The sequence below is a fragment of the Urocampus carinirostris genome, chromosome 20 (genome assembly GCF_059441175.1).
Source record: "Urocampus carinirostris isolate Australia breed hairy pipefish chromosome 20, RoL_Ucar_1.0, whole genome shotgun sequence".
NCBI lineage: Eukaryota > Metazoa > Chordata > Actinopteri > Syngnathiformes > Syngnathidae > Urocampus > Urocampus carinirostris.
The window spans coordinates 1,067,964-1,090,429 of record NC_142368.1 but is presented as its reverse complement, the minus strand read 5'-3'; the positions used below and the strand labels follow the sequence as shown (position 1 = coordinate 1,090,429).

Below are 22,466 nucleotides of genomic sequence, written 5' to 3'. Positions count from 1 at the left end.
GTTTTTAATCCAACTTGTTCGTTGTTAAAGATGTAATGATATGTATAAAATGGTAAAGAAGAAAAAGTACTACCTCTAATAATGTGTTGATTTGGTGCCACTCTCCTCCCCAGGGTAACCGGGTAGATTGTACTATACCTAATTAAAAAAAAAAGTCGAGTATTTATTAAGATTCACTCAAGGCCTTCCTTTTAGTCATCATCCTTCCGATCTCCTCTTTCTTCCACTCAGTCGCTTTACTTCCACATCCTCTCACATTTCGTGACACTATAACTAGGGTTTGCGAGACCTTTTGGTCTCCCGCCCCCCTTTCTTTGCCTTGCTGTCTCTTAGGGAGTAGAGATAGAGAGGAGAGAATCCCCGGTCCCCTCGCTCCCTCCACTTTAGTCGCCTCTTACTTAATTCTCTTACCTCTCATGAGGAGAGGGCCCCTCACCACAGGGCATTTATTTAGAAATGTCATGCAGAAAAACACTCATTAGCAACAAACATTTCATTTCGAGTTTTTCAATGCATATTATTATGTTCTATATTATGTTCTATGTGACTATTAAATTTACACGTGGATGTCTTCTTGTCCCATTTACTCCTAAATGGTTATCGTTGCTGTCGTTATAAAAATGTCTCCATTTTAGGTCATTTTTTACATTTTTGCATTCTATGAACATTAACAAAACTGCTTGAAAAGAGATGCATTTTTTAAATACAGGTGATAATGAGAAATTGGATAGGCCCCATGTCTTTTATCATTTGGGGTACGACCATGCGACTGAAAGAGATCAGTAATATAAATTCAAAATGGTAAAAGCCTTCTTATTTTGTTGACCATTGTATAAATGGCATTATTTTTAAGGGCACTTTCCTTCACAATATGGTCTTATTAGTCATATCAACTTGTCAATTCAATGCTGCTTTTTCATAAGGAAACTAGATTCATATTGTGCAGAATGGAGTCCAGTGTTTTTGGATCGCCTGCCACAATAGTTTGCTTCTCATGTGGCCCCTAGGACAAAAAAAGCCCACCCTTGAGCTAGATCTATGATGAATGTGTGCTCTTGTAAAATTTCGAGCCATAAATGTCCAACTCATACTGTGATACGGTAAATTACGATAGGAAATATCCGTACCGCTGCTTTTCTGGTCACTGAAATTTGAAAAACTGGGCCCTTCAATGTCACACTTTCCCTACCCGTCTAATCACAGTGTAGGCGGGAAGGGACAATCGCCCCCACAACTAAATAAGTGTGCATTGTTTATCAATATTCCTTTTGACTGATCAAGATACTTGGCACACAAACACACAGTTACATTTGCGATCATTTATAGGATGAGAACTCTAAACATTATTTTGATTCACTTTGAGTTGGTATTGTTGGGAATTAAAATGTAGCGTTTACCAAATTATTTGAATTAGTTATCTGACTCCATTAACCAAACACAACCTACAATCATCCAACAATTATGCGCACTCGTTTCTTGAGAGAAAAATGACCAGGAAAGCCGACATTTGCACACGGGGCGGATTTATTTTCCCTAACAGAAGATTTCATCGGAGACGGCTGAAGAAGTGACGTTGGCCTCTGTGGGAAGCCTTCTTCTGAAGTACTTTAGCTTTCTCTTATTGGCTCACGTCTCCCTGCAAGATGGCGGCTCGGCTCCTCCCATGGGCGTGCCAAGCCGTTGTTTGCGCGCCTTGAGGTCTGGCTCTCCCACAACAGCGCCTGTGGTTTTGCGTCAGCAAATCCACGAGTCCTGGTATCAAAATTTCACAGGCAAAATATGCATTTCGAATTGCCTGCCCTGGCATTGAACTAAAGCCCAGTCAGTGAATATCTCCACTGCATTAAACCAAATACATGCAACTTGTAGTCAATCGTATAAAATCCCTTCTAGTCAAATGCATAAAATCCTTTAATATATAATTAAAAATATATTTTCCGAAAACACAAGTTTATGAGACTCTGGCGGGACCAATGAAACCATGGTGGCCCGCCGTCATCTCCTTTTGATTTGGGAATCACTGGCCTCTAACACTTTGTCATTATCAAGGTCATGCATGTGTTTAAGATTTTGCTCATGTATTCACAAGATTTTTCTTTTCGACTTGTTTTGAAAGTGCTCCTTTGTCTCTTTCTCTCACTCTTGCCCCGCCCGCCCCCGTCTTTTCTCCTCTCAACAGCCATCGCAATATCTCTTAACTCGTAACTCACACGCCGTTCCTTACCTTACGAGCGCATTGCGTATGCTTGGCCTCGTCTATTCTACAGGATCGATGTATTGCCGAATCACCCAGCCATTTTCCTCAGTTGTGATTATAGTTTCCCTTTGAGCTCAAAAGTTGTTAATTTGTTGATTTTTGTTCGCACGAGATCGTCGAACCGTTTTTCAGCATGTATTTTCTCTTAAAGAGACAACTTATATTGTTTAGTAATAATCGAATATAGACATATTAATTTGAATCATCAGCAAAATACATTGATTATCATTACAATTATAATTTTCTAAATACTCGTTGGTGGAGAAAAATTGTATTGATTGAGATGAAGCAGACATATTTGTCTGCCGCCTTGCTGTGTTGGGTACCTCCCCTTTTTTCTATTTTTTTTTCCCTTTGTCTTGCTTTTTCCTATTATTTTTTCTCTATTTCTTTCCCGCTCATTTTTCTATATATTTCTTCTTCCTCTTCAATTTTTTAAAATTTTCCTTCTCTTTATTTTTTGTTTCTTTCTTCCTATTGACTTTTTTTCTTGTTTTGGGGGATATTTTCCTTTTCCCCTCATTTTTCTATATATTTCTTCTTCCTTTTTATTTGATTAAGGGCTATACAAATAAAGAAAATGATTTTTTTTTCAATTTTTCCTCTTTTCCTTTCTTTCTATTGACTTTTTTCTTGCCTTTTCCGTATATTTTTCTTTTCCCTTTTACCACATCCCCTTTTTTGCGTTTTCTTTTTCCCCCGCTGCTTTCCTTTTTAGTTTCTGTTTTTTCTCTTTTTTTCCCTTCTTCTTTTCTATTCCTTTTCTCCCTTTTATGTTAACTTTTCATCTTTCATGAAGGCTAGGCCAAAATAAACCTTTTTCGACACGATACAGTGACATGTAGTGGTCAATATTACACACTTTTCCTTTAGTACAAATTCAGGATGTGATTGTTCAGCGATCAGTTGTCGATGATGATAAAGGGATTGGGGAACTTGTGTAGTCCATATGTTAACTTACAGGGGGAAGATGACGGGTATGTAAAACTAAATGAAACACGCACTTTGTGTCTTTGTATTTTGCTTGGATTGTGCTACTTCGGTACAGTTTCTCCACCCAATTGAATCTCCCATTTTATGCGGTCTTTGACTCAGTCTTCGGATGTGCATACAAGATGAAGGATTTTTCATTGTCATCGCAACTTTCGAAAGAATCTCTCTTCATTAAAACTATTCATTTCATATTGTCTCGTGTTCTGTGATCTTCCCCAAATGGAGTCTCTCGTCCATTCGTGTCCCGTAAAGCATTTCCATCTTTGCTCCATTTCAGTCGATCCCTTCATTACCGTCCGTCGCCAAGCCCGCCTTTTCCAACGCGACGGAAATGCAGAAGGCCGACGGAGATCACATCTCCAAAGGTAAAAATCCACGGCTGCCTTTTTGTACATCACCGTGTTGAACATCCAAAATCTTCTCATCCAAAGCGAAAGACTTCTGCAAGGTGGCCTTCGCTTTTGAAGCGACCAACGAGGACGAATTGACTTTGCACGAAGATGATATTGTTTCGATTTTAAGCAAGGTAAGACGGAGATCTCACGATTGACTATTTAGTTTGATTAATCCTTCCTAATGAGCACTGCAAACTCTTCATCGATATAAACTTGTAATGGATTTATTTTTCTCGGATTTTGTTGCCTACTTCAGTGTTTTTCCAACCACTGTGCCCTGGCACACCCGTGTACCGTGAGACCTTGTCTTTTGTGCCGCGGGAAATTGCCCTATTTTATCTTTGCATTATTCCGTATTTTTGCTGTCTTTTATTGATCAGATGAGTAACTGTAATAGACATCCATATCAGTAGGTGGCAGTAAATTGAACTTTTATTTCTCTTTAGCTGCTCGTGACTAAGTGCAGTATATTTAATCTTATTTTGTTTAACAGCTGTATAAGATTGCACTGTAAAAAAATGAAAAGATAAATCAAATAGAATGAAGCGCATACTTTTTTCTTATTTTGAGTACTGTATTATATTCTTTTTATGTACTAATTATCTGCTTGTGAGGTAGTACAGTGAAATTCTTGACATAACTTAGACTATTTATATGGATTATTTTAAATAGGTTAGGTTTTAAATAACACACCCCATTTTAGCAGATCTGTGGCAAAACGTGTCTTAAATCAGCTGTAAAATTCAGTGAAAATGATAATACATCATCCTAGTTTTAAAACGGCCAATAGGGACCAAGATCCATTACTTGTTCCCAAACAAATAACGAGAGGAAAGTCTCCGTGTGCAAAAACTTGCATGTGCAAGTATATGTTAAGATGCATGTGTAGAAAAAAGGGAAACTATTAGTTTTCTTTGCAGATGCAATTGTCTTGCAATATCTCCATTCAATTTATGATTTTAGTTTTGGCAGTAGCTCGTCGTTCATAAATTTCCGACAGGCAAGAAGCCTTGATGCTAGGAGTGCTACAAACCACAAGGTAGAAGACCAACTTTGGATATTCTTAATTAGCTAGATGATTTGCTTCCTGGTAGATAAGACAATTAAGTTTTTTTTCTTATTTTATTCAAAAAACAAGAAAAACATCCTGAAACAGAAAAAAACACTTAATTATCAAGGTTCTCAAGGTTTCTTCATTTACCTGATGTTAAGGTTTTGAGTTTTTCCTTGCCCTTGTGGAGGTTTCAGATCAGGGGATGGTATCATAATAGTCTGTAGTTTGCAATAATCTGTGGTCTGTGCAGCCCTCTGAGACTCCTTGTGATTAAGGGCAAAACAAATCAACATGACTTGACTTAACTTTTTTGGATGAAGCTGTTTAGGATGACACTGAGACAATAAGAAAAATAAGTATGAAAAAATAAAAATCTTACACACAATTTCGCTGATTACAAAAATGTTTTTCTTCCTCCACAAAAACGTTAATACCTAGTCAAAAATAATGTGTGACTGACTGATCATTTTTTTCTCATTTTAAGTATTGTTTTTAAGAAAAGTGAGATACAACTATGTTGTGACAGGTTAAAAAATACTATAGTAAAAATGAATAATTTGTATTACCTGAGCCGAAGTGACCACAAAAATCTGAAAAAACATAAAGGGCTGTGTAAATAAAGTACTGAACAGTTAACAACAAAATGTTATCATCATTTGTGGTCACCGTGGGTCAGGAGGTAAACCAATTTAGTCATTCTGGTTAATAATTTTGCTGTGATTTGGGATTGTATTATATGCTTCATCTGTTTTCGAGTTTAGCTATATTTTACGCTGTTTTCCTCATGTTGAGGTTTTTGAGTTTTTCCTTGCCCTCATGTAGGTTTTAGATCAGGGGATGGTGTCACAATAGCCTGTGCGGTCTCTGCTGCCCTTAGAGACAGACTCCTTGTGATTAAGGTCCAAACAAATAAAGATGACTTGACTTGTACTGTCAGTTTAAGCAACACGATCATTTGAGCTTTACAAAACGGACAAAAGCTAAAAGTGAGATTTGCTTTTCAACCATTTTCGACGGACGGTGTGCCTCGAGATTTTTTAGATCATGAATAAAATTGTGCAGTGAGTCAAAAACACTGGCGTATTTGACATCCTTGGGAACGCTTTATCTTTCTTTGGGATGGTGCTGCCACCAAGTGGCGGATAAATAGACCATATTTAACAAAGTGATTGGGCTGGATTTGAACTCTCAAGACCCGTGTCATTCATATTTCTGTTAGGGAACGGATATGAAAATCTTGTGTTTCTATTTTTGGCATGCCAAATTGGTTTCACATTTTCTCAACACGTGCAAATCTCGTGTTGCTAGATCCGTAAGGGTTGGCGCTCTCAATTTTTGGAAAGGTTAAAGGAATTTGCAGGGATTTGAATGAAAAGAAACCTGTCGGGTGACATTGATGATGTCACACTTAGCAATTCATTTCGAATTGTAATGACAATAATCGCACCGGGATCGTAGAAGCAGGGAGCAATTGAAATTTCAGCGACAGCGTTTGTGCAACTATTAACTTCATCTGACGTGACAATACAGAGGTTGCAAAAATGTGCTTTTATGATAGGCTACACCGCTTCCGGATGATTTTCCTTCCTTTTGACATTTCCATCTCATTTGGACGACAGGACACGGGGGAACCCGGCTGGTGGCGAGGGGAAGTCGGAGGCAGGGAAGGCGTCTTTCCCGACAACTTTGTGGTCATGCTGTCCGAAGCAGAAAGAGAGGCGAGTTCTACCTTCTTTAAGAAATACTTTCATCCTTATTAGGGCCGCAAGATTAACCGGAATCGAATCGTTATCGCGATGTGACTTGGTGTGATCGTGTACCTGCAAAACGCTGCTCGGATTCATAGTTTCGGTTTGTTATTTGAGTGGCAGCCAATCAGAAGCATGTTTTAATGGCACCTGCTAATAAAGGCAAGTGTGTGCGACTCTGATAGGCCGGTGCAACCTGTCAGTCAGTCAAACAGCCCTTGCACACATTGCCACCAAAACAAACGCCATAGCTCATTGCTTTAGCCGCTCGTTACATAGAAAAGACATTCCTTAACTAAATCAGACTCTGAAGAAAGACCTCAGGTTATCGCCTGAGACGGCGCCGGAAGAGAAAGGTAACAGCTCCACGTAGCGAGTCACCAACGCCAGATCTATTACCTTGCTCAAGTCGCTGTTATCCGAAGCTAGCGTGTCGCTCGCCATCCGCTCTCTAAATCGCTTTCTTACAATGAAAAGGAGAAGCCATTTTGTTGTACTTTTCTATAACGAAAATAAAGGCCATTTATTTAACTGTAGCCATGCGATCGGGTGGCAACCAGTTGAGGGTGTCCCTTAAGATAGCTGGGACGGGCTCCAGCATCCCCCGCGACCCTAGTGAGGATAAACAGAAAACAGAAAGATGGATGTTGAACTGCAATTCTGCTTTTATTGGTAGATCTATAGTTATTTTGTTGCAGTTGTATACTCTTAGTCGGTAATAACGGCATCTCGAGGTTAATTTGCATGTCACCATGACTAAGTTTTCACAAGGAAAAAAAATAGCACAGAAAATGCACTTTTCTTTTAAAAAATCGCGTCGAAATTGCATTTGAGGTCTGAAACATCGCTATTAGGTTTTTTTTCCAAAATGGTGCAGCCATTTAAAGTCATTGACATGTTTCGTTCTTCTGTTTCAGGCCTTTATAGCGAAGGGCTCACGCAAGTCCCTATTAAAGCAAGAGGTTGAAGAGGTAAGCGATGGGGAGGTGTTGGGAATTAAATATCAAAATGTAGCGTTTACCAAATTGTTCGAATTAGTTATCTGACTTCATTAACCAAACATGACCTACATTCACCCAACAATTATGCGCGCTCGTTTCTTGAGGGAAAAGATGAACAAGAAAGCCGTCATTTTCATACGGGGGCGGATGTTTATTTTTCCTATCAGCAGAACTAAGTGTGTACAGTAGACGACCAAAGTGACGTTTGCGTGTGTGCGGGAAGCCTTCTTCTTAACTTCTTTAGCTTTCTCTTATTGGCTCGCGTCTCCCCGCAAGATGGCGTCTCGGCTCCTCTCATGGGCGTGCCAAGCAATTGTTAGCGCCCAACGATCTCTGATCCTGTTATCTGAAATGTCCTAGACAAAAAAATCTTCCACACAGCCTGCCCTGACCTTGTACATTGAACTAAAGCCCAGTCAGTGAATATCTTTATTGCATTAAACTGAATATATGTAACTTGTAGTCAATCGTATAAAATCCTTTATAGTCAAATGTATAAAATCCTTTAGGGGGGGAAACAACTTACTGGCTGTGATAATAAACGGGAGTGAGTCACATTTTTAAGAATGTTTCTTTTAACAAATGAATGTTTTTGGTTTTAGGTGTTTCCTGAGGTCAGTCGCTTGTTATGTAAAAATCTAGAGATGAGTGCGAGGAATGCCTCTTATTTTTTGTCAGTGCATACAATTGCTCTTTTGATATTTGTGCGTTGACGACACGACAGCAAAACGATGACCGACCGCTGTAAATAAGAGCGTCATATTCCGGCCTCTTCTTTGTCCAAATTGACTTCAATGATCCTGCTTTCTGTGCTTGTGTCGGTGACGGCAATTCTGCATGGATGAAAAGATTCTGTGTTACTTGTGAACTTAGAGGACCAAAGGCTGGCCTACTTTTCAGTTGTTTTTCTTTTTCTTTTAGAAACCTAAAAAGCCACCTCCGCCGTCCAAACATATCGGTAAGAACCTGAGGAATCTCGCTTATTTTAGGGCTCATCGTGTTTTATCTGATCATATTTTGTGCTAAATATAGTTTTTGAAAGATCCAAATATTTTTGACCTTGGTTGTTTGAAAATAGGGCAACAATGCTTTTGTTACTTTTCACAGTTCTCTCTCACCTCGTTTTTTGTAAAAAAAAATGAATGCCTAGCATAATTAACGTTTCTTCTACCCAACCCATTTAAAGTCATTGAATCAGGACTTAAACAACAACATCTAAATATAATTTTGACCCTTCTAAAGTGGCATCTCACTCCAAATTAAGCAGCTACTTTATCTATTTTTATTTTTTCTTCTCTTTTCCCATTCAGCTCTTAAACCAGAAGTTCCCAGTGCTGACAAAAAGCCTCACGCACTCAGGCCAGAGGACAAAGGTAGATACCTATCCCTTTTTTCTGATTGTGTGAGGGTTCGTACGATTGCTTAAATTCCTTGAAAATGCTTGCATTCTAATGTTGCCTTTGAAGTCGTTGCAATGTTTCCCAACAATACCGCTTAAAAATGCCATTGCAAACCACCCCATCATGATTAACTGCAGCCGGCATGAGTTTTTACGGCATTGTCCTATAAAGCGTCCCATTACGGGACAGGCGCATGCCACACCTAAACAGGGCACTCGTTCCATATCAATTATGGGAATAGCAAAGAATTAAGGTAGAGTATCCCAGTGGTAAATGATAATTGTTAGAACTTCCTGCAACAAGAAATTTAAGCTACATATTACCGTAATTTGGGGAGAGATTTGCCTCCAAAACAAATATATTCGCGATTTACTCAAGATAAATCCACGCGCAAGATTAAAGATCTTATTTATCAATGGCTGATCTATTCGTGGCTCTGCAAAATACATGATTCACCCCGGATTTTTTTTTCTTATTTTGGTAACTGGAGAAATAGGAAAATTAGCTTTGAAAGTCCTTAAAAAGTGCTTGTTTTAGGCCATGAAAAAGGTATGCAGTCACTACCTAAATGGGAAAATAGTTAGCCGTGTATATATATATCAAAAGTTTTTTTTTTTGTTAAAAATCAAATTCCTCCCTCAGGGTTCCCGCGGATCCTTGAAAAGTCTTAAAAGGCATTCTGAAAATAAGGCATTAAGTGGCAATACAATGTCTTGAATCCAATTTTCTAAAGTCTTAAAAATGTAACCACAGTAGTAAGATTTATATTTGAACAGAAACTATTTTATAAGATTTATCAAATGTCTTTTTTTTAATAATTGATTTACTTTCTTGGCAACCTGGCGTGACCACAATAACGGAACTATCAAAACGGTGATGTGGTTTCAGTCGCTTCTTTAAGAGCAGACACATGTCTTAGGTCTACCCACAAGACACATAGCAACTTTGGACAAAAACCTTTGCTTTGGAAAATGCCCGGAAAGAGTACATTTCTACAAACAGGCGGGGGTTGAAATCAAGCATTTTCATCTCTACAGTGACCTACTTGATTGCTTTTATAAGATTGTGACCTGGCCAAACTTGTTCTGGGCTGAAAAAGTAGAATGTCTTTCCGGGAGAGCTGCTGAGTCAGCACAACCAAACGTGCCATGTTAGCTTTCTTTGGTAGTTCTCACATCTGGGGGGTAACCTAGCATGACTTGAATTTCATGAGAAGAACGTTTTTTTGCCATGGCTAAAAGCTGTGCCAGGTTATGTGAATGAGGCATGATGTGTGTTTATGTCTTGTTTCAATAGGTTTTTTTTTTGTCAACTAGGTCTTGAAATTGATTTCTAAAGGGGAAAAAAGTATTTAACTGTGTAGAATTTGACAACCTTAAGCTGCAGGAACCCCGTTATCTCTCAAAACTACTTTTCTACTATGGCGAGGTGCGTAACTATGGGAATAATCTGCGGCGCCTAAAGGACGCGTTTGCAGATAATTACGTGCTGCACGAAGTCACCTCATGTTGTTTTTTAATGAGTTGCACGCAATTATCAGCGCTGTGGCTTCAAATAACAGTTGCTTTTAAAGGTTGTGCAAGGAGTTGTTATGGTAAAGTGCTGTCGTGCCACAATAATAAGGCACATTCATGTTTTATATTGCTTTCCTTAGCGAAAGAGTGCAATTTAAGATATAAATCGGGCTTCTACGGGTACTTGTATTCTTTGAAAATGCTTGAATTCCAATTTTGTTTTCAGCGTCCGGAAAATGCTCGAATTCAGGGCGAAGTGTTTTGGAAATGCTTGAAATTGTTGCCATTGCCATGTCGCTTGGCGGTCTGACTCCAGATCACACAATAAATGAACATTTTTTTTTAAATGTGCCTGAAAATGACGCCAGCATCATTACGGCGTTGTTAAGTGAGAAGTGTCACCACCCAAGAAGAGGGCTCTGTTTAGAAAAGTGTCTTTTTTATCTCGACTCACTGAGAAGAGCTGGCTCTTTTGTCTCTCAAACGGCTCCTCAGATATTTTGGGGGAAATTATATACAGTGGGACCTCGCTACTTCGCGGTTCGACGTTCGCGGATTCAGAGCTTCGCAGTCTGTAATGGTAAAAAAAAAAATATATATATGCCCCCTTTTTTTTTTTTTTTGAAGGGGTGTCGCTACTTTGCAGATTTTCACTTTTTGCGGGAATCCCCTCGGCCGACGACCCTAGTCTTTAAAATGGAGGCACTTCACACACTGGTCCGGACCCGTTCTCGTTTCCCAGTGTTGTGCCCAAATCCGACTCCCGTACAGAATCCTCCCCCCTCGCATGAACGCGAATTCTGCTGCAGATAATGAGATGAGATGAGATTTTTTTTTTTCCTTTTTGAAGGGGCGTCGCTACTTCGCAGATTTTCACTTTTTGCGGGTGGTTTATCTCCCCATTAAACGGGTCTAAAAAATAATAATAAAAAAAAAGAATTTTTTTTTTTTCATTTTATTTTATTTTTTCATTTTTTTTGAAGGTGCGCCGCCACTTCACGTATTTTCACTTATCACGGGTGGTTTTGGTCTCCATTAACCGCGATAATCGAGGTCTTACTGTATTATCAAAATAATGAAACAAAAGGAACCAAATTATTTAGTTATTAGTAATTGTTCATTGTTTTGCAGGGGATGCATTAAAATATTCACAATTAAAATTGTAAAATACAAAACAATTTGAACTTTTATGCAAAGTCAAACAACATCACAAAATCCCTGACAATGCAAAACAATACAACAAGAATAAAAAATATTCAGTGCTATAAATAAATGTTAAAATGCAAAAAAAAAATAACCTTTTACAATTCAATTTCAACCAATATAGACACAAATGTTTTGAAAAACACACAGCCTATATAAAATCAAAGATCAGCAGTCTCTCTAAGATCGAAAGATTGAATGCAGTCTGCTTCGGAGAAATAAATCTAATTAAAATGAGTCCATTTCTGGCTCATTTTTCTGCTTTTTATACATACAGTACTTCCATATTGCATTCGAATATTACCCAACACCTATAGAGCCCTTTCTGTGTTTGTAAACAAGTGTGACGTGGCCAAGCCCCGTGTTCATTTCAAAGCAGAATGGCCGAATTGATGTCTATTTATAGCAGCCCATTGACTCAAAAAGATCATCTAAGAATAGCACAATGTGTGTCCTAGCAGCAAGATGGTGACTTCATTTTAGTCCTTGTCGTTCTTTCGATCCGCGCTGGATTTCTTCCTTTGTAAGTATTTGAAAAATTCTCCTGGAGAGTGCTTGAAAAGTGCTTAAATTTGGCCACGAAAACAACTGCCTATATCAGTGTTCATTTGAGCTGTGAAAAATGATGAGTCCTCGGGACTGGCATGCTCAAAAATCTATGGGTCCCAACAGAGATCTATGGGTCCCCAAAATTTAGTCTTATTGAGGTTGAAATTGTAAATCGGTGACAAATATGTAATAAAAATCTATATATTCATTCAGTTTTAATCATCAAATTATGAATTCATTTTCTGCATCAAATTATTGTTGGTAATATACCGATTTAAGGGTTTACCACAAACCTGTCTTTTTTTCATTTTCTCCTTTTATACTTCCTTTTTTTCTTAACTTCTTTATACAACATAATCATTCGTAATACAATGCATCTCTTGAATGAGTTGAGCCGAAAAAGACGGTTTTCTAAAAAGAGACTGACTTTTCACTACACTCGAGATCGGCGTGCAGACGAAAACTCGAACCGCGAGACCAAAACAACATCTGCCGGATATGCCTGACGAAAAGTTTGGAGAGCAGTAAATCTTTGTTGGAAAAAAAATTTAATCAGGTAATAATGACAATTTTGTGTCAAAAAAGACTATGCGTCCCCAGCAAAAATCATGCGTCTAGGACGCAGGGACGCGGGCAAACCAGAACACTGCTATATATTAAAGGTACTGGCTTTGTTTGTATGAGTGGTGCAGGAGATTGGGAATAGTGCGTCTAGTTAACTTTGTGTTATTGTTGCTATTCTTATATCAAAACTGTTATTATTAACATCATTACATTTGTTATATAATTTGTGTATTTAATAGGGACGATGAAGGGGTGGGGAATATAAGCATTTGCTTCCTACTACCCCTTTTCGAACATATTGCCAACATCATCCCAGTGCCAAAGAAACCCCAGATCTTCTCATTCAACGATTTGTTTTTGTTTTTATATTGATGTTTGAATAAAGTTTTCATTCATTTGTTTCAGTGGACAAACCGATGCCGGACCCCAAACCATCCAAGCCGGCGGCGCCCGTCCCGCCCAAAAAGCCGGTGCCGCCTCCCGTCAAAGGCAAGCAGGGAAGCTTGCCACCCAAACGGCCGGACAAGCCTCTTACGCCGTCCCCCAATTTGAGGTAGGTCCCCCTGTGGGCTCTCTCGTGATGAAGTCACGATCCCTGTGTTGACACTATTATTTTCTTTCCCTCCCCCAGACATAACGGGGAAGCGCATACGCCTCGTCCCAAGCCCGACTTGGATCTCTTACTTCCGCTGAAACCCAAAACGCCCACAGGCGACGCAGCCGACAAATCCTTTGAGTCGTGTACGTAAGGAATCCATTGAACTCTCCTGCCGTTAGTTTCCGTTTTCACAATTTTGGGTGGGACCGGACCTCCCAAACTCCAAGCATCAAAGTATGACTGACACAACGTGCGGAACAGAGACGATTTTGTGTCCTACAGAGATAGATAGATAGATGGATACTTTATTCATCCCTGTAGGGAAATTCACATTTCCAGCAGCATCCTCATGTTAAAAATAAAATAAGAGCTATAAAATACAAAAATACCCAATATAACATCCATCCATCCATCCATTATCCGCACCGCTTATCCTCAGTAGGGTCATGGGAGTGCTGGAGCCCATCCCAGCTATCTTCGGGCAGTGGGCAGGGGACACACAGGGACAGACAATTTGCTTGCTTATTCACACCTAGGGACAATTTGGACCGGCCAATTCACCTGACATGCATGTTTTTGGAATGTGGGAGGAAACCCACGCAAGCACGGGGAGAACATGCAAACTCCACACAGGAAGGTTCGATCTCATGACCTCAGAACTCTGCCGCACACGCGATAACCACTGTGCCGCCGTGAGGGCTGTAAACGGGTTGTGTCCATTTAAGTAACGTTCCAAAAAATAGACGCTGTCGTGAAAATAAAGCAAAATATGCAAACGTAAGATTAGGGTTTAATGTAGGCTTTTACTCCCCCTGGTGGAGTCAAAGTGCAGTTTCGCCGGTTTTAATGGCGATGGTTAAGAACCACTAAGAAAATTGTTTATCGTTTGGAAAACTGGAGGCATAAATGGACATTGTTATAGTACCGTATTTTTCGTACTAAGCGCACCCCTAAAATAGAGTTTATTCGGTCGGGCTTGCGTCGGGTCGGGCTTTCGCAGATAATTATGTGTCGCGTGCAGGCGCACGTTCAAATTTCTAATCTGGAAAATACGATACCTGGACTCGGGGTTGTTGTCGATAAACCTTCTCGCCGACCTATGGGCCGAGCCCTCTCTTTTCTGGTTTCTTATCGGGAAAACAAGCCCGGATCGATATGGCGAGCGAGCCGGTCGCCTCTCGGGCGCAGAGGTCGTGGCCGGCGATAGACAGACGCGGCTAAAACTCTGCGAGAGCTCGTCTGACACGTTGTCGTGATACAAGAAAACGCAATCTCTTCGTCAATGGCGCAAGCTGTTTTCCAACTGGAGCAGGTGCCAACTTCCCTTACGCCAGCGCCGCATGAGAATGAGTCATTTCTCTCGTCCTTGTTTGTCGTACTTAACTTTTCCACCGTGACAAAATGGCCTGCTTTCATTTGCCCAATATCCATTTTCCAATCAAATCAATTGCTTTTGTCAAGACAAGCTATGTTTACTTGATCACAAGAAGCCTCAGGAGGTTCGAATCCCAGCTCCTCCGTGTTACATGTGGAAGTGTCCTTGGGTAAGACACTGAACCCCTAATGCCCCCAATAAGCAGGTTAGCGCCTTAAATGGCTGCACGGCTGCTATTGGGAAATGTGAAGCACACTGTTAAGCGCTTTGGGAAGTCTTCATTGACTTGAAAAGTGCAGATCATTTCATTTCAAATGGCTGCACAGACTATTCTTGCATCATCCCCTGATCTTAAACCTACATTAGGGCAAGGAAAAACTCAAAAACCACAGCAATCAATGATGCGAGGTCATTCATAAGCTTCAGAATAGAAGTCTGTTAAAAACGGTTCAACTGAGGTTGCAGATGGAATCTGAAGGCAGAACCTTCGGAGAACGCTCCGCAACCTGTAGATCTCTTCTTGTAAAGTAAATTGAATGCTGTTGTTGAACCGTTTGAAGAATCTGGATGCTTTCGGTCTCTCTTGAAAGCTAACACTCTGAAGATTTGTCCCCAACTAAAATAATCACTGCAGGCGCCACTGACATTAAGTCATATGAGTTGGAACCCACAGAAATAGAAGGCTTTTATTCACGCCTGGAATTGAGTGTAGCATGGGCATCGTAGCTGAAAAACAGTCTAGGCAAATAGCTTGAAGCCGTACCTGGTCCCAAGTCAAATTTGATCACAATCTAAAACTAAACATGAGTATTTTACATATTTTTCTAAGGGAATGTCTAAGCATTTCCAAAAGTGGTCATTTGCAGACTCCAAAAGGACAGGCAACTGGTGACATCATACAGACACGTCTTTCCTTCTCAAAAGTCTGAAGCCCCGCATCTCCGTGATGAGATCATTTCTTCCTCATGCCATGAGGCTCTTTAACTCCACCCGGGGGAGTAAAAAGCCCACATGAAACCCCACCCCCACATTTGCATATTACCCTAGTGTATTTTCCCTAGCACTATTTAAAAACTCTATAGCAAAACGTTATATTGGGTATTTTTGTATTCTTCATCTTTTATTTATTTATTTATTTTTTCAACTCAAGGATACTGCTGGAAGTGGGAATTTCCCTACGGGGATGAATAACGTATCTATCTCTCTATCGCTCTTTATCTCTCTCTATCTCTCTCTACTTATCTCTATCTACTCTTGGATGCATAATTGCAATAAAAAATGCAATTCTTCAAAATCGATAAAAGTAAAAAAAAGATTGTAATATTGTCAAACTCATAAAACTATTCCTCATAAAACTTGACATGATGCCATGAGTATAATTATTTTTTTGGGCCACACATTTTTGACCCCACTCACGGAAGAGTCTATGTACTGGTGATTCATGCGTCCAAGGGTTAAGTACTCACAAAATCTTAAATCCCAATACTGTCACACTGCTCGAAAACCCCCTGCTTTAGAAAACCAGTATCTTTAAACGTGCCATTTCTAACGATATCACGCTCTCTCAATAGCCCTGATAAGTTTCGACGACCTCTCAGCCAGCTCGGAAAAGCTGTCCCACCCCACCGCCAACAGACCAAAGATTACCGGCCGGAGGTTGCCCACCCAATTCGGCGGAGGACTATCGGTGAGCGACCTTAATTTTTCCCGATGAATCCTAATGATTTTATATATAGTTACCGTTCTGCATGATTAGCTTATTGTATTAGTGCCCTTTCGAAATGTTCAATCCCGCCCACACGCGGCGAAGAAAAACCCTGAATTTAAGCCTTTTTTCACGCTGAGGACACCCACTGTTTAATTGAAATCCTTTCTTACAGAGCGCTGATGTGTAGGAAGACATTGCTGGGCTTATGGAGTTCAGTTTGCCACTATGCCTTCATATTTTTTTTTACCCTCTATTATTGGTAATGTTGTTACTTGATAGAGTTATCAATGTTCTTGTCGTCAGTACTGGTAATGTGTTAGCAAGTCACATTTATTTGTATAGCCCTTTGTCACAAAATGTCTCAAAGGGCTGCACAGGCCACAGCATTACCGGAAACCTGCAGAAAAATTCAAAAATATCAGCATAAGATAAATAATTGACCTTGAGGGCCTTTAATCACAAGTCTCAAAGGGGTTAACAGACTACTATAACATCATCACCTGATCTAAAACCTTTATCTGAATGGTCAATCTCACACACAGCCTGCTAATCTGTACATCTGTTTGTTTTTTTGTTTTTTTTGCACTACTGGCAGTTCTCTTATACCTAGCCACTCCTTTGCACATCTGTTCTCCTCTGCACTATTGTACTCCAGTGTTATTGTTATTGTATAGTGACTTGTTTACCTGACTGCCCATTTTGCACATGTGGTTTACCTGCTCCTCTTGCACTCTTTGCACTACTGTATTATACTATGCATAGCTATAATTATTTAGTATATTATTAGTACTTCAATACTCCAACTCAATACAACATTTTATTTATATCTGTACATTCAAAGAAACTGTGCGGGTCAGAAGTTTCGACATTTCATTCTGTATACACGTGTACAAGAATGATAAAAAAGTAGATCTGAATCTGAATCTATGAGGGCAAGGAGAAACTCAAAAACCACATCATGAGGAAATAAAACCATGAGAAGGGGCCCACACAAGCTGTAAGCCCCCTACCAGGATGACCCATGTTGCATTGGGTAACAATACACAAAATGTAGTCAACATCCATTAAAAAAATAAACAATAATAGGTAATATTAAAATAGCTAAAAACAGCAACAACACGGCTTCCTATTTCAGCCAGCTATTCAATGCAGATGGTGTCGTGCTTCAGGTCCAGGTTCTTGTCTGCTGACTCTTCCAGGTTCGTCCTGCTCCCTCACTCCGCCTCCGGCCATGCATCAGGAAAGAACAGGAAAACAAAAGTACGAGATGGGCATCCATCATAAGCTATAGTGTGTTTTAAACACTTCCTCTGAGGTTGCGGACCATTACATAACGCCAGGGTACGAATGGAGAAAGCTTTTGAGCCTGCAGTTTTCTTCTTGGGGGAATCAAACCTGCGACCTCTTAATCCCAAGACGAGCACTCTACCTCCTGAGTTAATCATAAGATAAGATATTTGATTTTTCGATTTTCAGTCAATTAGGTTTGGGGACAAATCTTTTCCCATAAGAATGTTGAGTAAAAATGATCCAATTTATATTTTCAGTTACAGGAAGTTCTTCCCATTATAACTTACCGCTGAAAAACGCTTCCCTCGTTTTTCGTATGGCCCATAATAAAAGTACATAATACATACGTAATCCACATCTATTGCATCCTAGTCACCCTAGAAGAAAGGATGACCTCATGTGCGGCCCCTTCTCAAGGTTTTATTTCCTCATGCTGTGGTTTTTGAGTTTTTCCTTGCCCTCATAAAGGTTTTAGATCAGGTGATGATGTTATAGTAGTCTGTTAAGCCCTTTGAGACTTGTGATTAAAGGCTATACGTATTAAACATGACTTGATATGATTAAGTTAGAAAGATAAGAGGGGGCAAGTACATGCAAACTTTTTTATCTTAGAACATGAAAGTCTCATCCTTAACGGACAGGGAGCCAGTGCAAGTTTGCTAAAATCAGAGTTATGTGATTAAATGAAATGAAATGAAATGATCTGCATTTATATAGCGCTTTTCAAGTCAATGACTTCCCAAAGCGCTTTACATTGTGCTTCACATTTCCCAATAGCGGCCGTGATCTGTGCAGCCATGTAAGGCGCTAACCTGCTTATTGGGGGTATTGGGGGTTCAGTGTCTTACCCAAGGACACTTCGACATGTAACACGGACAAGCCGGGATTCGAACTGGGATCCCTTAATCCTAAGACGATCGCTCTACCTCCTGAGCTACTGCCGCCCTAAACTTTCTTGTCCTCGTCTTTGTTCCTGACATGATCAAATTATTCATGATAAATCCCCTGCAGCCCAACAAGGAAGTCGCCGTGGAGAAATCCTTCAAGATGGATGAGGAGGATGGTGCCAAATTAAAGCCTCTGGAACCCAGAAAGGTAAATATCACGGCTTTTTTAATCAAGGCGCGCGATTCGGGGTTTTATTTCCCCTGGTAGTGCAAGAATTACGTATATTTTCTGGACATCCATCCATTATCTGCACTGCTTATCCTCAGTAGGGTCACGGGGGCGCTGCAGCCCATCCCAGCTATCTTCGGGCAGGGGACACACAGGGACAGACAATTCACTCGCTCATTCACACCTAGGGACAGTTTGGTTAGGCCAATCAACCTGACATGCATGTTTTTGGAAAGTGGGAGGAAACTCACGCAAGCACGGGGAGAACATGCAAACTCCACACAGGAGGTTCAATCTGATGATCTCAGAACTGTGGGAGGGCGTCCTGCAACTGAAATTGTAAGCTACATATTACTGTCATTTTACTCAAAACATCAGAGGAGAGATTTGTTCCTATTGGGGATTTACTCAATATAAAAAAAAAAAAATTGTTAATGGGCGGCATTAGCTCTGCAGGTAGACCACTCGTCTTGGGATCAAGAGGTTGCAGGTTTGATTCCTGGCCCCTCATGTTATATGTCCATCTTATTGGTCCTGCCAGTGTAAAGAGGAGGCGGGCTGTTTATATTGAAAAAAAAAAAGTGGAATAAGAAAGCCTGATACGGTCGAGAAAATAGTCGGAAGGGTTTTTTTTGTTTTTTTTTGGGCCACTTTTCACCACGGAGGAGGACCTCTTGGAGTGCATCTTCCAAAAGTCAGTTAAACTCAACTTTTTTTTTTTCTTTATACAGCATATTATTTTATGAAATGTTTATGTTTTAGTACAAAACAATACAGGCTGCGTAAACAGGCCTTAAACATACGGGCGGCATTAGCTCAGGAGGTAGAGCGTTCATCTTGGGATTGCAGGTTCGATTCCCGGCTCCTCTGTGTTATATGTCAAAGTGTCCTTGGGCAAGGCACTGAAACCCTAATGCCCCTAATAAGCAGGTCGGCGCCTTGCATGGCTGACACCCTATTGGTGTGTGCGAGTGTTTGTGAATGGGTAAGTGTGAAGCACATTGTCAAGCACTTTGGGAGCTCTCCAGTGACTTGAAAAGCGCTAGAGAAAATTGGTTTTGAAAAGCCTTTAAAAGTGCTTGAAATCGGCCATTAAAACCCTTTTATGGCTGAACTAGCGGCTGTGCTTGTGACAAGCTACTTGATATTTTTACTTTCTATCGGTAATTTTTCCGACATTTGTCACTTGTTATCATGGTTTGTATGTTTGATGACAGAAAAGGTTAGAAGGCCAGGAAGCGCTTTACTGTTTCCCCTATTCGCCTCGGGTCGTTGTCACATCGGTTTGTGTCAATTTTTGCTGTCGAATGACAGAGCGAGTACAGGTTTCCATCTTGTCTAGCAGAAGTGACGTTAATGGAGGACTTTTTATCCTTTTTATTGCGATTTTCAGTCATTGGGGCTACACACATAAAACTATTTCAGTTTCTGCAATGATGTTGCAGCATCCGAGGTGACGATAGAACACAAAAACAAACCTACCGCATAGACGCACACATCATCATGGAACAAAGTGAACAGAAACGAACGAAACCAACAGGAAAGTACCTCAACGTACCCGAAAAGATCAAATGGAGTTAATCAAAGCAGTCGGTGACTCCCACGCACACATTGTCGTAAGAAAAATCAATCATCGAAGAACCTTGCATAGAAAATTATAAAAGTCCAATGGGGTGGACGGGACAGGTAATTACATCAGGTAGGGGGTTTTTACAGATACTTGAAATCCTTAAATGCTTGAATTTTGATGTTGTATTGAAAAATTGAAAAGTGCCTGAAATTTGGGTAAAGTGCTTGTAAATTCTTGAAGTTGTTGCCAATTTCCTCAAGTCTGGGTAAAAATGACACTGAAACTGATGGCTTGTCTTTACCATTAAAGCCCACCCCCACATTTGCATATTACCCAATTTTTTATGACAGTGTGTATTTTCCGTAGTACTATTTAAATACTCTATAGCAAAACGTTATATTGGTTATTTTTGGATTCTATATCTTTTATTTTATTATTTTATTTTTCAACACAAGGATACTGCTGGAAGTGGGAATTTCTTCATGGGATGAATAAAGTAGATCTATCCCTCTCTTTCTCTCTCTTTCTCTCTGTGTCTGTCTCTGTCTCTGTCTGTCTGTATCTTTCTTTCTCATTCTTTCTCTTTCTCTGTCTCTCTCTTTCTCTTTCTCTCTCTGTCTCTATGTCTGTCTCTGTCTCTCTGTCTGTCTGTTTGTTTTTCTCTGTCTTTCTGTCTGTCTCTGTCTTTTTCTGTCTGTCTCTGTCCGCCTCTCTCTTTCTCTGTCTGTCTCTGTGTTTCTCTGTCTCTTTCTTTCTCTGTCTCTCTTTCTTTCTCTTTCTCTCTCTCTGTCTCTCTGTCTGTCTCTCTGTCTTTCTCTGTCTCTGTCTTTCTCTGTCTCTCTTTCTTTGTCTATCTTTCTTTCTCTGTCTCTTTCTTTCTCTCCATTACATTCCTCACTCCCTCATAATTAACAGCAGCTGGTATTAGTTTGTACGCCTTTAGCTTATGAAGTGCCATTGCCACCTACGGGACAGGTGCATGGTACGCCTTAACGGGGCAGTATGAAATGTGTACTAGTATAATAGGGAGAACTTCCTGCAGCTGATAATATAAGTTACATATTACCATTATTTTTACCCTGTATGGAGAGAAGTGCGTCAATCATTCTGGGATATCAACAAAATTGATTTTTCTAACATAATGAATGACCAGGCCTACTGTACGATGGATCTGATCGGCATTGTGTAAGATGGAGGAACTGAGGTCTTCCATTTATGAGGGTCAAGCGTTGTGCTCATAAGATGATGGATGTGATGATGTCTTGTGGACCTTTAGGTCATTTCAATACAATCGGATATTCCATTTGGGCCGTTATGATTGTTTTTTTTTTTTAAATTGCCCTAATGTGCTTTGGTCCTTTTATATCCCTCACATTGAATAACGTCTTCCCACCCCCCCAGCCTTCCAGCCACAACCTGTCCCCTTCGCCGTCGTTCCATAAAACCAGCCCGGCATCGGCAAACTCCGGCTCGGGTGGCGCTTTCGCAGCCAGAGAGGATCCCAAATCCCAGATGGAAGACCTCAGGAGTCAGATGAAGGATCTCCTCCTCTCCGTGGAGCTCTTCAAGGCCCAGCAAATGTAACTCCTACATTCATTGTACACAGAGTGCTTGAAAACGATTGAATTTGAAATGTAGTTTGTTAAGTTTGGACTGGAGGAAATACTGGGGAAAAAGGAGAGAAGACATCAATGGGTTTTTAGTTGAAAGGAGGACAGGCGGGAAGCCCTCAGATGAGGGGTTCAAACCCTAGTTCTGAAGGCCCCCCTAAACATCTTTTTTTATGAGAAAAAGCAAAACATCCCTCAGGGGTGTGGGCAGACCCCCTATTACTCCATCATTTGCATACCTTTTATAACCCGTTTTTGATCCTGTCATTACGAATACGCCTAAAATACTAGATGTGAGCTGTTTCTGTGTTCGATTGTAATCCACAGTGAATTTTTGCAAATGTGCAGAAAACGAGGCTTAATAATGAAATGGTACAAAATTCAACCGCGAGAGCAGCCCGGGCTTGATTTCCACTAAATATTAAAGGGATGTGGAGTACAAAGCGGGATCCTGAAAGTCATCTCGGCCATCTAAACCAACTTCCTGCAAACACAATCTGTTTTTTTTAGATGAGTTTTGA

The 22,466-nt window shown here is 40.2% G+C and overlaps 1 protein-coding gene across 3 annotated transcripts in view; it reads left to right on the top strand.

Annotated features, from left to right (window-relative positions):
• cd2ap (CD2-associated protein) overlaps positions 1-22,466 on the top strand; it is a 48,555-nt gene that overhangs the window by 16,631 nt on the left and 9,458 nt on the right. For all 3 annotated transcript variants that reach the window (XM_088324464.1, XM_088324466.1, XM_088324465.1), the window contains 11 exons: positions 3,528-3,615; positions 3,682-3,776; positions 6,319-6,417; positions 7,365-7,418; positions 8,370-8,406; positions 8,759-8,821; positions 13,084-13,231; positions 13,310-13,419; positions 16,223-16,338; positions 18,661-18,744; positions 21,737-21,915. In XM_088324464.1, the coding sequence (XP_088180590.1) occupies positions 3,528-3,615; positions 3,682-3,776; positions 6,319-6,417; positions 7,365-7,418; positions 8,370-8,406; positions 8,759-8,821; positions 13,084-13,231; positions 13,310-13,419; positions 16,223-16,338; positions 18,661-18,744; positions 21,737-21,915 (1,073 nt within the window). The remainder of the gene's footprint in view (positions 1-3,527; positions 3,616-3,681; positions 3,777-6,318; positions 6,418-7,364; positions 7,419-8,369; positions 8,407-8,758; positions 8,822-13,083; positions 13,232-13,309; positions 13,420-16,222; positions 16,339-18,660; positions 18,745-21,736; positions 21,916-22,466) is intronic.